The sequence below is a fragment of the Oncorhynchus mykiss genome, chromosome 1 (assembly GCF_013265735.2).
Source record: "Oncorhynchus mykiss isolate Arlee chromosome 1, USDA_OmykA_1.1, whole genome shotgun sequence".
Lineage (NCBI taxonomy): Eukaryota > Metazoa > Chordata > Actinopteri > Salmoniformes > Salmonidae > Oncorhynchus > Oncorhynchus mykiss.
In genome coordinates this window covers 36,132,222-36,145,171 of record NC_048565.1, presented here as the reverse complement: position 1 = coordinate 36,145,171, position 12,950 = coordinate 36,132,222, and the positions used below count along the sequence as shown (strand labels likewise).

The 12,950-nt window shown below is 45.0% G+C and overlaps 2 protein-coding genes across 4 annotated transcripts in view; one reads left to right on the top strand and one right to left on the bottom strand.

Moving 5' to 3' along the window:
* Positions 1–4,121, top strand: part of LOC110522050 (serine/threonine-protein kinase WNK1) — a 48,656-nt gene extending 44,535 nt beyond the window's left edge. For both annotated transcript variants that reach the window (XM_036976806.1, XM_036976802.1), the window contains exons 22-25: positions 73–266; positions 483–632; positions 810–1,018; positions 1,199–4,121. In XM_036976806.1, the coding sequence (XP_036832701.1) occupies positions 73–266; positions 483–632; positions 810–1,018; positions 1,199–1,555 (910 nt within the window). In that variant the 3' untranslated portion in view covers positions 1,556–4,121. The remainder of the gene's footprint in view (positions 1–72; positions 267–482; positions 633–809; positions 1,019–1,198) is intronic.
* A 110-nt stretch (positions 4,122–4,231) lies between these two features.
* Positions 4,232–11,695, bottom strand: rad52 (RAD52 homolog, DNA repair protein). Of its 2 annotated transcripts, none has more exons than XM_036976814.1 (11): positions 11,573–11,695; positions 10,320–10,416; positions 9,613–9,714; positions 9,360–9,453; positions 9,129–9,196; positions 6,542–6,660; positions 6,358–6,433; positions 5,997–6,283; positions 5,634–5,836; positions 4,701–4,980; positions 4,232–4,471 (listed from the first exon to the last, which is right to left on the bottom strand). In XM_036976814.1, exons 2-11 carry the CDS (start codon positions 10,377–10,379, stop codon positions 4,468–4,470), a joined length of 1,293 nt encoding a protein of 430 aa, XP_036832709.1. In that variant the 5' UTR covers positions 10,380–10,416; positions 11,573–11,695; the 3' UTR covers positions 4,232–4,467. The 2 variants fall into 2 exon arrangements, with proteins under 2 accessions (XP_036832709.1, XP_021455904.2); XM_021600229.2 differs by having other exon boundaries at positions 4,711–4,980.
* Positions 11,696–12,950: the final 1,255 nt, after the last annotated feature.

Sequence of the window (12,950 nt, the reverse complement as noted above, 5' to 3'; positions counted from 1 at the left end):
TACTGTATTTGTTACAACCCTGCCTCACTCTGCCCTCCTCCTCTCTTCCTCCACTCCTCCTTCCCTCCACAGACATATGATAGAGAGCCAGACCCTCCACTCCCGTCACAAGGAGGAAATCGATGCTCTGTTCACCAGGCTGGGTAAACCTCGTCCCTCGGCTGTCCTCTCCCCCTCTGTGGCCATGGCCGGGGGCAGACGCAGGGCCAAGACCAAGGCCAGCAAATCAGCCCGCAGCAGCACCCAGCCCGGTCCCTTGCACACAGGTAACACGAGTTGTGATTGGTCAGTCCAGCTGTCTGTATCTAGTGAGGGACTATCTGCACACTGCTGAATGGAAATTAATATACAAATGTTTGACTGCAAGCAACGAGTAATCAGTCCATATTAAAGGGTAGAGACTGCTAGCTTAGAAGGGGTAATGTGATCAGGTGTTTCTCTCCACTCCTCTCTGTGGTTGATGTTGGTGTGTGTGTGTTTAGGAGCCCAAGTCACAGGCCAGATCTCCCCAGAGTCCTCCTCTAAGCAGTCATCTCGCCCCACGGCAGGGCTCTCTGAGCCAGGCAGCCGGACCTCCCTCCAGAATCTCAAACTCTCCCCCTCCTTGCCCAGCCTCAGCACCTCCACCATGGGTAAGCAAACCCAGCGGCACTCCTATTGTCTATGCTCCTTCACTACATGTTTTAGAAAGACAAACCCACATAATATTCATCAAACCAAGAGATGATACATCTCCAGAAGAGAAGCCAAACTTGATTTGAGAAACGAGTTGGCTTCCCAGGTTGAACTCGTCTCTGTGTGTCTTCCAGGAGTGAGTGGGACCAGTTCAGACAGTGGAGCGAACACCAGCCAGTGCCAGCCGTCAGGCCCCAACATGGCCCCGGCTGTAACACAGAGTCGCAAGGGCACATTCACAGACGACCTGCACCTGCTAGTTGACAACTGGGCCCGAGACGCCATCAGCCTCTCCCACGGCAAGAAAGGACCCAAGGGGACAGCCCAGGGACCCGGACACGACGTAAGGCCTCATGACTCAGTCTAAAGACCAGCCATTTCCATAATCTGCCAATCTATGTTTTTAGCTCTATTTTACATGATGATGTTTGCTTTTTTTTGCTCTCTTAATAGTGTTTTTTTTTATCTAACTTACTTCCCCTTATTCCTCTCCTTCTCTCCTGTCCCCTCTTCCTAACTACAGATCCCTCTACATATCCCTCCTCAAGCCAACATGGGCCGAAAGTATTCTGCCCCCGGCCACCTCTGCCCTACTACCCACCCCTCCACCAACCCCTCCATCCCCCTCTGCCCGCGTCAGGGCTCTCTGGGCACCCCTGCCCAGGTGTTCGGCTACGGCCCATCCACCTACAGCACCCCCCAGTGGGCAGGACCTACAGGTCCCTGTCAGGTGGGCCTCCTAGCCTCCACCCAGCCGCAGGCCCAGTACCAGCCCCAAGCCCCCTCCTCGGCCTCAGCCCCCCTTCAGCAGGCATTCCACGCGGGAGCCACTCAGAAACCTGTCAGCAACCCTGGAGGCCCCAACCTGAGGCCCACGTAGCCTGGACCTGGGTTCGTCAGGCTGGGCTGAGGGCAGGGAGGAAGAGCGCTATAGGACAACTACTAGCACTCTGGTGTTTTGTTCTGTTTCGCTTATTGGTGAGGTGGAAAAAAAGAAGAGGAGACTGTGGTCCTGTCAGACAAAAAAAGAGGTCTGTCTGTTGGTTGGAGGGAGATTTCAATACATACCCATAGCACACCAATCACACCTTCACCCCTACCAGGGCCCAGTCTTTTCTGCCAATGGCTGTGGAAGCGGGCTGTGACATTTAGGTTTGTCCAATGAAAGCCATTGACCCAAGAGCACAAACGGCAACGGCCAGAGACGTCTGTTGAAAGCACCATTGTGACCATTCCCTTGAAGGAGAGGATAGGGAGGGGGAACTCTTAATCACTTCTTGACTGTAACTGGCCTTAAGCTTAACTAGGACAGAATTTAGAAGATGGAGAGAAACCCCGCCAACACACACGCACCTCCTAGCCCTACTGTCATTGGCTGAGATTCGGGGGTGTTGAATGGTATGGGAAGCTGTCTTGGTGAGAAACAGATGAATTGTGGGTATCAAGTTTGTATAAAGAAAGTCGAGAGAGACACAGTATGTAGAGAAGGAAAGAAGAGGTGGAATGAGAGTGAATGGAAGCCGGTAAGGTTTTACTGGATAGTGGTTACCCATATCATCGCCATACAGTAAGACGCAATAATAGCATTGTGGGGAAAGGAGTGAGTCCCTGGCCCCGTGTAACAGTGGCCTTCAACCCCTAAATGCATGTGCACATTTTCTTTGTATAACAAATATGTCTTGTCCTAGGTTATGATTCCATGGTTATATTTGACTATCTGTCCCTCTGAGGTGTTGTGCCTGACTGAGGGTGTTACTTTCTTATTTGAGACCATAACCTGTTAGCGTGAGTTAACAGACCTGTCTGTAGATAGTTTATCATTATCTACTTCCTGTCATGTCCATGCTTTGGATTTAGCCTGACTATCCATGAGTGATTTTGGTTTACGCTTTAGAGACTGGTTAGGCTTATCAACTGTTTGAGTGGTATGGGGTTTTAGACTTTAGCTACCGTGTCGGTTGTCTCACCTCACCACCTGGTGTACTGTAGTCACTCTGATAAGCAAGGCTATGGCCCTCGGTACATTCCTGAGACTATCTATAGATACTACTGGTATATTATCTAGCAGTGAACGGGGCATGATGTTCACACAGACCTTAGAAATTTCAACTTTTCACAAATCTATCCAACCTTATTTCCCGTTGTCGTCATATTTCAAAATCATGACAAATTGTCTGGGGTTCCCTTTCTGTGGTTTATTTTGTGTGTGTATGTTTAAATACAAGATGCTCTCTATGGACCTGTATTCAGCCATCAGATTTTGATATTTCACTAACTTAAGTGTTGTTGAACAACATGTAGTTAAAGGAATATAACGTGCAATTGCAGGGTTATTATTGGTATTGTACTCGGTAACAGCAGAGTAGTCCTGTGCTTCTTCAGCTCTTATCATACACCACCCTGTCTTTTTTTGTTTTACTGTGTGTATATGTCTATACATGCAAGGTACATGTGTAGCATTTAAATAATGATTTCATATAATGCTCATTGCCATAGAGTACTATGTCTTGCGATTTACCCACCCCCACACAGTACACACACGGACAGCCCTGTAGTAAACTTTCAGAACTCTTTAGTGCTTCGCATCCTCACTACTGAGACATTCCACCATAATGACCGAGCCCTACTGTTCTTTCTGATGGACTAGAGTCCAGTGACTGCCGACCTGTGAGATCCATCAAACGTCCATAGACATCGGTAAATGTTTAATGTGAAAGTTAGAGATAACTAAAGATGTCTGTCAGAAGAGGCAGGTGAGTCTTATAACATAGGATTGACTCATGTAAAGCAGAGCTGTGGTCACCAAAACCAGCATTTGTGTTTGTTAGTTATTGAAAAAGGGTATGATTTGTCTAAGTGGGTCGTCTGAATGAACGTAATCAGTACAGTATTGCATAGCAGCACATGTTTTCAACAGATGAGCAAACTAAACTGCTGTCTTGTGGTTTTTCTCTCCATTGGCACCATTCTCTTGCTTCTTTGCCACCTTACGTGATGAGTGCCATTCCCCTCAATACAGTGACCTCACCCACTCCTGGTTTGAACTACTACTTTAACTTCTCTAGAGAATAATAAGTTACTGCAATGCAGAATATGCAATGTTTAATAGGGACCAAGGGGGAATGTTTTCATGCCGACGGTTGTTACTTAGTGTTTTTGATATTGGGAAAAAAAGCAGGATTTCAGTTTATGAGTCCACACAAAGTGCCGATCTTGAATTGCTCAGGTGTCAATGTATCTCAATATAATATTGGCATCTGTTTCCTGAATTCTGCATGCTAACTGATTTTAGACCTTTGGCTTACCCACTAATCACCCAATTATCCTCAAGTGGTGAAAAGATTCTACTGGCACAATTCTGGCCCCTCTTTTCTCTTCTAAGGACCAGCCTACTCTATGGTTGTTTTTTCACATTGTACAAAAATAAACAAATGCAACTGAAATCATATTGCTTCATCTTTTACATGCACCAAGTAGACCTATTTCTACCAATGAGGTTGGTGTGGCCAGGAACATGATATTCAGAACAAAGGTTACAAGTAAGAGAATAGTCCAGTTTTTTGAAAGGCAAACAGAAATCCCTGATTTTATTTACAAAAACCATAAACATTTCTTTACATTTAGCAGCAAGAAGAGATGCCCATATACTCAACATATCAATTAAAATAAAATACAAATCAAAATGAAGACTTGTTGGTAAAATGGCTTTTAGGTAACAGTGAAAAGGCCTTTTCTCAAGTGTCCAGCTTGCGTTTCTTCATGTACTGTCCTTGTCTAGATGGACTGAATGCCTCACCTGTGACAAGAAAAGGCAATTAATAATCTAGAAAATGCTGTACCAATAACAAGAATGTTTCTCAAACTGGTTCAATTGAAGGTACTTTACTTTGCTAGAATAGCTGATTCAGCTAATCAAGGTGTTGATGAATCGGATGTGTTAAGGTCAAACAAAATGCAGCATGCCCAGTAGTCCCCCAGGACCAGGGTTAATAATGTCCACTGTTTTAAAGCAGCTCATTCATTACCCAGTCTCACCTGTCCTGTCAGATGTCCTAGGGTGCTGGTTGTGATACAGGGGTTGGTTTCCCCCCTGTACTTGGCCGTGTGGTGGGGGCTCGTGGGGCCTGACGGGGGGTCGTAGGGATGGTGAAGCCCCTCTCTGAGGGGTCTTACTGCGGGTCAGCATTTGGTGACTACCCCCTGGCGTACTGGGTTGTAACGAGGATGATGTTGATGAAGGTCCACCTGCTGGGGCCTCCAACTCCTGGATGCCGTCAAGAGTGAAGTCCCACAGCTCTGGGTTATCTTGGGGGGACGATGACAAGTGTTTTAACAAATATACAGTATATTGTCACACTATGCGGATTTTATAGCCCCTAGAACAACAGTAACAACTAGAAGCAGCCACAGTATTCAGGTACACATGAAACAGACGCCAGCATAGGGAGGTAGATTTACGCAAGACATTGTAGATATGTGTAATCTGAATCATTTTCAGAGTAGTTCCCATTCTTTCTACTTGAGCCCCCTGGTGGTGGTTTACGGTACTGGCAAGATACTCATCCCTGCTGCAGGGTTCTTTGTGTTCACTAGGTGTGCTGTAAGCCATGGGGGTCTTTGTCCCTGGTCAGGGGTGCTAAACCTACCTGGAAGGAGAGAGGTATCCCATTCCCAAAGAGCATGGCAACACTAGTACAAGACGAACAACCACAGTCATAAAGAACATGGCTAACAGACAAATGCCATACTGCATTAAAACAGAACTTGGACATTTCTTGCTAACACATTTTATGGTCCTCCACAGTGCACGACTTGGACTGACATAGGTGCCGGAAATCATTTTGGGTACCGGCACTGTTTATATTTTAGGTGCCGGTACTCAGCTCCGGTGAGCTCATGCCCAAGTCAAGCACCGGTCCTCCGAAATATAGTATTTTCTTGCTTGCTTATTGTCTTACCATGAGCTCCACTGGGTGCCTGTGCAATAGCTGTGTCTGGACCCTCTGTCTTGAGCTGGAGCAGAGGTTGTCCCTGCAGGAGCTTTTTCGCCTCCATCTCCTGGCGGAACTTCTGCTGCAGCTGCTGCTGCTTGAGCTTCCTCAGCTGCTTGGGGTCTGTGTGTGCATCAGAGAGACAGAGGTCCTCCACATCTGATAAAGACCTGAAGAAGGGAGGACGAGAGGGATAGAGAGGATAAGACAAAGAGAGAGAACAGAGGTGAGTAAGAGTTTGGGTACAGGGAGGAAATATAGAGACACACACCTGTAATAAAACCAATACACAAGAAAGGTTTGACAGTTAGTCATCTGGCTGTTGCTCACCTGACAAGATTACAGCGCTTGTTCTCACTGTCTGATGGAGCTGAGGGGGCTACTGGTCCAGAGGCAGCAGTAGGGGTGTGTGAGAGAAAGGTCCTGGCTCCCCCTCTGTCCCCGTGCTCCCCTGGGGGAGCCTGGTGGTGGTTGTGGACCCTGGGCTGCTCCAGTGGTGCCCTCCCTGACCCAGGCCCAGCACTCTCCCACCGGGCCAAGCTAGACAGCCGGGCCTTCTCCACTGACGGCTCACTGTCAGAACGCTTGGTCTGGGCTGGGTCCAGGGGGGGAGCAGGCTGGGAGAGACAGACAGTGAACACTGGAAAGGATGGATGGATGTAAATGACAGTTGACAGGAACAGTATCTAACCTGTTTAGGGATCTTGTTGATGGATATGAGGTACTCTTTATTCATGATACAGTTCCCAAGGGCGTTTCCAAAACATCTGGAAGGATGGGGGATCAAATATCAGAACTACAACAAACTCAGACACCAACACACGCACAGTAAAAAGTAGTTCATGGTACATTAAGTGTAGTGTCTCCCCCTGTACTTGAGTGCTCTCTTCAGTCCATCAGTGACCGCCTCTTTCCTGGCCTTCTCCAGTGACAGGGCCTTGGACTTTTGTCCCTCGCTCACCCCGTAGCCAACGTCCTCATGGAACGACCCGTCCTATGGGGAGAGAGACACACCAAGCACACTTAGTAATACAGTAAGTGTGTGAAATACATTATAGTAAAAAGCGTGAGTTGACACACCCAAAATTGTAGCGGTGCTAACAGAGAGTAAACGGTATTAAAAAAAACGAAAGTTGTACATATGCTACTAAAGACACAGTGTACAACACATTAACGACACCTGCTCTTTCCATGACATAGACTGACCAGGTGAATCCAGGTAAAAGCTATGATCCCTTATCGATGTCACTTGTTAAATCCACTTCAATCCGTGTAGATGAAGAGGAGACAGGTTCAAGAAGGATTTTTAAGCCTTGAGGCATGGATTGTGTGTGTGCGCACACCATTCAGAGGGTGAACGGGCAAGACAAAAGATTTAAGTGCCTTTGAAAGGGGTATGGTAGTAGGTGCCAGGTGCACCGATTTGTGTCAAGAAATGCAACGCCGAGAGGGTTTTCCACGCTCAACAGTTTCCCGTGTGTATCAAGAATGGTCCACCACCCAAAGGACAACCAGCCAACTTGACACAACTGTGGGAAGCATTGGAGTCAACATGGGCCAGCATCCCCGTGGAACACTTTCGACACCTTGTAGAGTCCATGCCCCAACAAACTTAGGCAGTTCTGATGGCAAAAGGGGTGGGGGGGTTGAAACTCAATATTAGAAGGTGTCAATGTTTTATACACTCAGTGTATGTACTACTATATACAGTGGGGCAAAAAAGTATTTAGTCAACCACCAATTGTGCAAGTTCTCCCACTTAAAAAGATGAGAGGCCTGTAATTTTCATCATAGGTACACTTCAACTATGACAGACAAAATGACAAAAAAAATCCAGAAAATCACGTAGGATTTTTTATGAATTTATTTGCAAATGATGGTGGAAAATAAGTATTTGGTCAATAACAAAAGTTTCTCAATACTTTGTTATATACCCTTTGTTGGCAATGACAGAGGTCAAACGTTTTCTGTAAGTCTTCACAAGGTTTTCACACACTGTTGCTGGTATTTTGGCCCATTCCTCCATGCAGATCTCCTCTAGAGCAGTGATGTTTTGGGGCTGTTGCTGGGCAACACAGACTTTCAAATCACTCAAAAGATTTTCTATGGGGTTGAGATCTGGAGACTGGCTAGGCCACTCCAGGACCTTGAAATGCTTCTTATGAAGCCACTCCTTCATTGCCCGGGCGGTGTGTTCGGGATCATTGATTGTGATGCTGAAAGACCCAGCCACGTTTCATCTTCAATGCCCTTGCTGATGGAAGGAGGTTTTCACTCAAAATCTCATGATACATGGCCCCATTCATTCTTTCCTTTACACGGATCAGTCGTCCTGGTCCCTTTGCAGAAAAACAGCCCCAAAGCATGATGTTTCCACCCCCCTGCTTCACAGTGGGTATGGTGTTCTTTGGATGCAACTCAGCATTCTTTGTCCTCCAAACACAAAGAGTTGAGTTTTTATCAAAAAGCTTTATTTTGGTTTCATCTGATCATATGACATTCTCCCAATCTTCTTCTGGATCATCCAAATGCTCTCTAGCAAACTTCAGACGGGCCTGGACATGTTCTGGCTTAAGCAGGGGGATACGTCTGGCACTGCAGGATTTGAGTCCCTGGCGGCATATTGTGTTACTGATGGTAGGCTTTGTTACTTTGGTCCCAGCTCTCTGCAGGTCATTCACTAGGTCCCCCGGTGTGGTTCTGGGATTTTTGATCCCACGGGGTGAGATCTTGCGTGGAGCCCCAGATCGAGGGAGATTATCAGTGGTCTTGTATGTCTTCCATTTCCTAATAATTGCTCCCACAGTTGATTTCTTCAAACCAAGCTGCTTACCTATTGCAGATTCAATCTTCCCAGCCTGGTGCAGGTCTACAATTTTGTTTTTGGTGTCCTTTGACAGCTCTTTGGTCTTGGCCATAGTGGAGTTTGGAATGTGACTGTGAGGTTGTGGACAGGTGTTTTTTTATACTGATAACAAGTTCAAACAGGTGCCATTAATACAGGTAACGAGTGGAGGACAGAGGAGCCTCTTAAAGAAGAAGTTACAGGTCTGTGAGAGCCAGAAATCTTGCTTTTTTTGTAGGTGACCAAATACTTATTTTCCACCATAATTTGCAAATAAATTCATTAAAAATCCTACAATGTGATTTTCTGGATTTTTTGTCTTCTCATTTTGTCTGTTTAGTGTACCTATGATGAAAATTACAGGCCTCATCTTTTTAAGTGGGAGAACTTGCACAATTGGTGGCTGACTAAATTCCTTTTTTGCCCCACTGTATGTACTATAGATGCTCCCAACTATTTAATGGGTAAACCTAATAACCAAATGTTGGCACCACATTGCCGAACAACACACAACTCATTGCACCCTCCCTTGAAACACACTTCCAAAACTGGGAAGAGCCAACAGTGGCACTGTAGATTTTAAATAGCAATGGTTGACTTCTCTGCCCATCACCCACCTTCAGTTGGACTTTGACAAACGCACTGACTCCAACGTAGAACTTCCCATTGATGAGGTCAACAAAGTCTGTGAGGGGACAGTCCATCGCTGTGTTGTGACTGTGCATTACACTGACACATTCATATACAGTACCCAGTGGGTCATAAATAAATAATAAAGGTTACACTGAAGACAGAAGTAAGTTTCTAAATATACTGTTTAATAGCTAGCGATGCTCCAGCTCTCCTACCGACATTCTGCTGGGAGATGGAGTGAGACCAGCCGTTGTATCCAAACATCTCATTGGCCAGGCTGATCACACGGTGCCCCTCGATGTAACACACCTGCAACAAGAACAACACTGTCTTTAGTTCCAAGCGGGCGTTTTAGTGAGTAAAGGCTGATGATGAAGTGTGTACTTATTGGTTAGTTTTCTCTTGGGTGGATTAGGATGTAATTCGAAGTTGTTTTCAACAACAAAAGAGTTTGTGACTTGGCCTTGCCTTCTGCCCCCCTCCAGCCATCCTGGAGCTGATGTATTCAGGTCCCAGCTTCTGTCGCAGTGCATTCTGGACTGCCTGGTACTCCTCTGCAGTATAGTTATACTGGAAAGATAAAGTCTTGGTTGAGGTTTGCTTGCCATTTTAAAGCAAAAAGGTCAGTGTTCTACACTGTTTTTATTCATTTGGATGGATAAAAAAGTCTAAGGTATTTTCTATAGTCTAAAGAGTCTTTCTTATCTTGCATCTTAAAAGATACACTATGCAGAAATCACTCCTCCATTTCATAGTTACTAAAATGTTAAGTTTGCCTAATTTCAGTTTGTGACAAAACAAGCATAGTGCAGACTATAAATAATCATTGTACTATCTAAACCACTGTGAAATATATTTTCCATAACCAAAAATATAGTACTTTCAGAAGTACTTTTAAAGTAAAAGCTGCTAAAACTAAACTTAATGGGAAGCATAGCAATAGCTCACAACAGATCTACAGCTTCTTAGACTTGCTTCCAATGAGAATGGCAGATCTCTATTTCTATGTGAATTTGGTAGGGTCACCCAAAAAGTGACATACTGCAGCTTTAACTGATCTGAAAACAAAGGACGGATGACGCATTCCCTTGTCCAGTTCTTTCACATCAGTGTTTACATGAAAGGATAGAGGATTTGGAGCCACTTTAGACTACTGAGATGCACCCCAAACCTACCTGCCCGAAACGCGTGTTGAATGCTTGGCTGCTCTTGTCCTCCTCTGTATCATGGTGCATATTTTCAGTCTCCAGTTTATCAATACTGTGGCAGGTGCTGCAAAAAGTGTATGACAGACAGTCAATCAAGTCCTAACCGGTTGCATGAAGGCCTGGTATGGGAATTATTCCATCCACGACTGCAAGGTCCTCCAGCGGGTGGTGAAGACGGCCCAGTACATCACTGGGACCGTGCTCTCACCCATCTAGGACATCTCCTCGAAATGGTGGCTGTAAAAGGCCCGCAGCATCATAAAGCACCCACGGCCACAAGCTGACAGTCCCTAAGCATTAAATTGTGGGGGGAGAACGGCTCATAATACCTGGAACGGAATTGCATCAAACAGGTGGAAACCATTTGTTTCATACCATTCCACTAATTATGGTCCAGCCATTGTTTTTATTTAACCTTTATTTAACTAGGCAAGACAGCTAAGAACAAATTCTTATTTACAAAGACGGGGAACAGTGGGCTAACTTGTTCAGGGTCAGAACGACAGATCTTTACCTTGTCAGCTCGGGGTTTCAGTTACTGGCCCAATGCTCTAACCACTAGGCTACCTGCAGCCCCTTAAAAGATGCACTACCACGAGCCCGTTCTTCCCAATTGTGGTGCCACCAACCTCCTGTGCTTCCTGTATTAACATTATAGCTACTTGTGGTTAAATGTGTATTCTATTCTTACTGAGCCAGTTAATTTGTACGTATTGTTATATATTTGTTTCTTACTGTTAGTGTCGAGAATGACCCTGCAAGTAAGCGTTTCGCTGGACGGTGAATGCCATGTGTATCCAGTACATACGACTAATAAAACGTATCCAGCTGTATTACTGTCCAAAAAGGCAACGTCCCGTTAGAAAATGTAAATGCTGACATAACGAAGTGCGCAGAGTTTGCAAAACTAACTCGATACTTTGACCTTAATAAGCAAGCATTTCGCTACACTCGCAATAACACCTAACCATGTTGTTTGTGTATGTGACCAATACAATTTGATTTGAATAGTTACAATGTAGCTATCGCTTTGACACAAACTGCTCATTTCTGGAACGTGTCTAGCTAGCTAACGTTAACCAGTTGGCTCGCTATAACTAATTGGCTAGCAGTTATTTTGGCATACATTGGTGTTGAAATCGATGAAAAATTAGCTAGCTATGAGGTGAAGCTGTATTATTCACAAACGTTGGAAAGTTAAGACATGTTCCGTAAATTACCTTAGAGTTTAGAGCGTGTTTAATTTATAGCTAGCTACAAAATATTGTATTTCCCGCTTGCCCCTGAGTCGAAGTTTGAGTGACGCATCTTCTTCTTCTTTAAGGTTTTATGGCAGACTACAACCTATTGGTGTATTGCCGCCACCTACTGTATGGGGTGGTAAAACAACCACCTCACTCCTGCTCAGGCGCCTGTGAGGACAGAGCATTCATCTACAAGTCTCCTTGTAATGTCTCTGCTGTAGAATCTGAGTCCCAAAAAACGCTCAGCCGCACTCACAACAATGACTATTCTTTCTGATTTCCTCTCTGTTTGCGCTGTACAGTTGATAACCAATGTAATAAATGCTACAAAGTCCAAATTCATAACATGCAACATGTCAGGATCCCTCTGTTGACAAGGAACATCATTTGGTGTCTCTACTCCTACTACCATTACTTCTTTAACGTCACTCCACTCTTCTCACCACCTCTGGACAGGACACATGATGGACAGCCCTTATTCTTGCCAGCTGCGTCTCCTTCACCCTAACAGGGCACTACAGAAATTCAGGTGCATGTTCACCACCACAATTGCAGCATACGATACTCCTCTCATCTACATACACTTGACACATGGCCAAATAATTTCCTTTTTTCACATTGCATGGGTTTGGTCATGACTGCTCTCACAGGGTATCTCATAAAATCCAAATACACGTGCACACACAAGACACACAAATCCACTTCATCTGCTGTAATAGCAAACTGTTCAAATGGTTATTGTATCTTCAATTTGTCTCCATGTTGCGTGTCGACAAAAAAATGTTGACAAAAAAAATGTACCCTACAAGCCGCCATTACCCGTCCGGAATTTTACCCTAGCCAAACCCCCCGCTTGGTTCATTGGTCGTACGCGAGTTAAGTGGGTTTGTACAGTATTTTTAAGGATGTTAGGATTTGTGCATTCATGTCCTAAATGAATCATCATCATCATTAATTCATATGTCATTGTTTTCAGTCACATAGATAGCTGTATATGTGAAAAATAAATAACCTCGACCTTTGTCAACATAAAAATATTTATAATGGCAGTTTCTCGACCAACCTTGTGCACTAAAGTGGCCCCCGTCATTCGTGTCATGATGATGTGACAGATGGCACAGAGGAGAGCCCTCTCTGCTGTGCTTAAACTGGGTGAGATTGGGGTCAATGCTGGATATAGAGCAGCATGTTTCTAACCTCATTAGTCAGGACTTTATAGGGAGATAGTGGTCATAATCAAAATGTGAATTCCACATTACATCTAGGCTACAGAAGCCCACAAGAATGTAGCCTGATAGCCAAGAGAATCTTGCCATGAGAGCTGTGTGTGTGTGTGTGTGTGTGTGTGTGTGTG

Excerpts from the sequence above, each read along its gene's own strand:
- rad52 (XM_021600229.2), bottom strand. The coding sequence starts at position 10,379 with ATGCACCATGATACAGAGGAGGACAAGAGCAGCCAAGCATTCAACACG. Across the intron at positions 9,197-9,359 it reads CATCTCCCAGCAGAATGTCG|ACTTTGTTGACCTCATCAAT; the intron begins GTAGGAGAGCTG and ends GTCCCCTCACAG. Across the intron at positions 4,981-5,633 it reads GGCACCCAGTGGAGCTCATG|ATAACCCAGAGCTGTGGGAC; the intron begins GTAAGACAATAA and ends CGTCCCCCCAAG.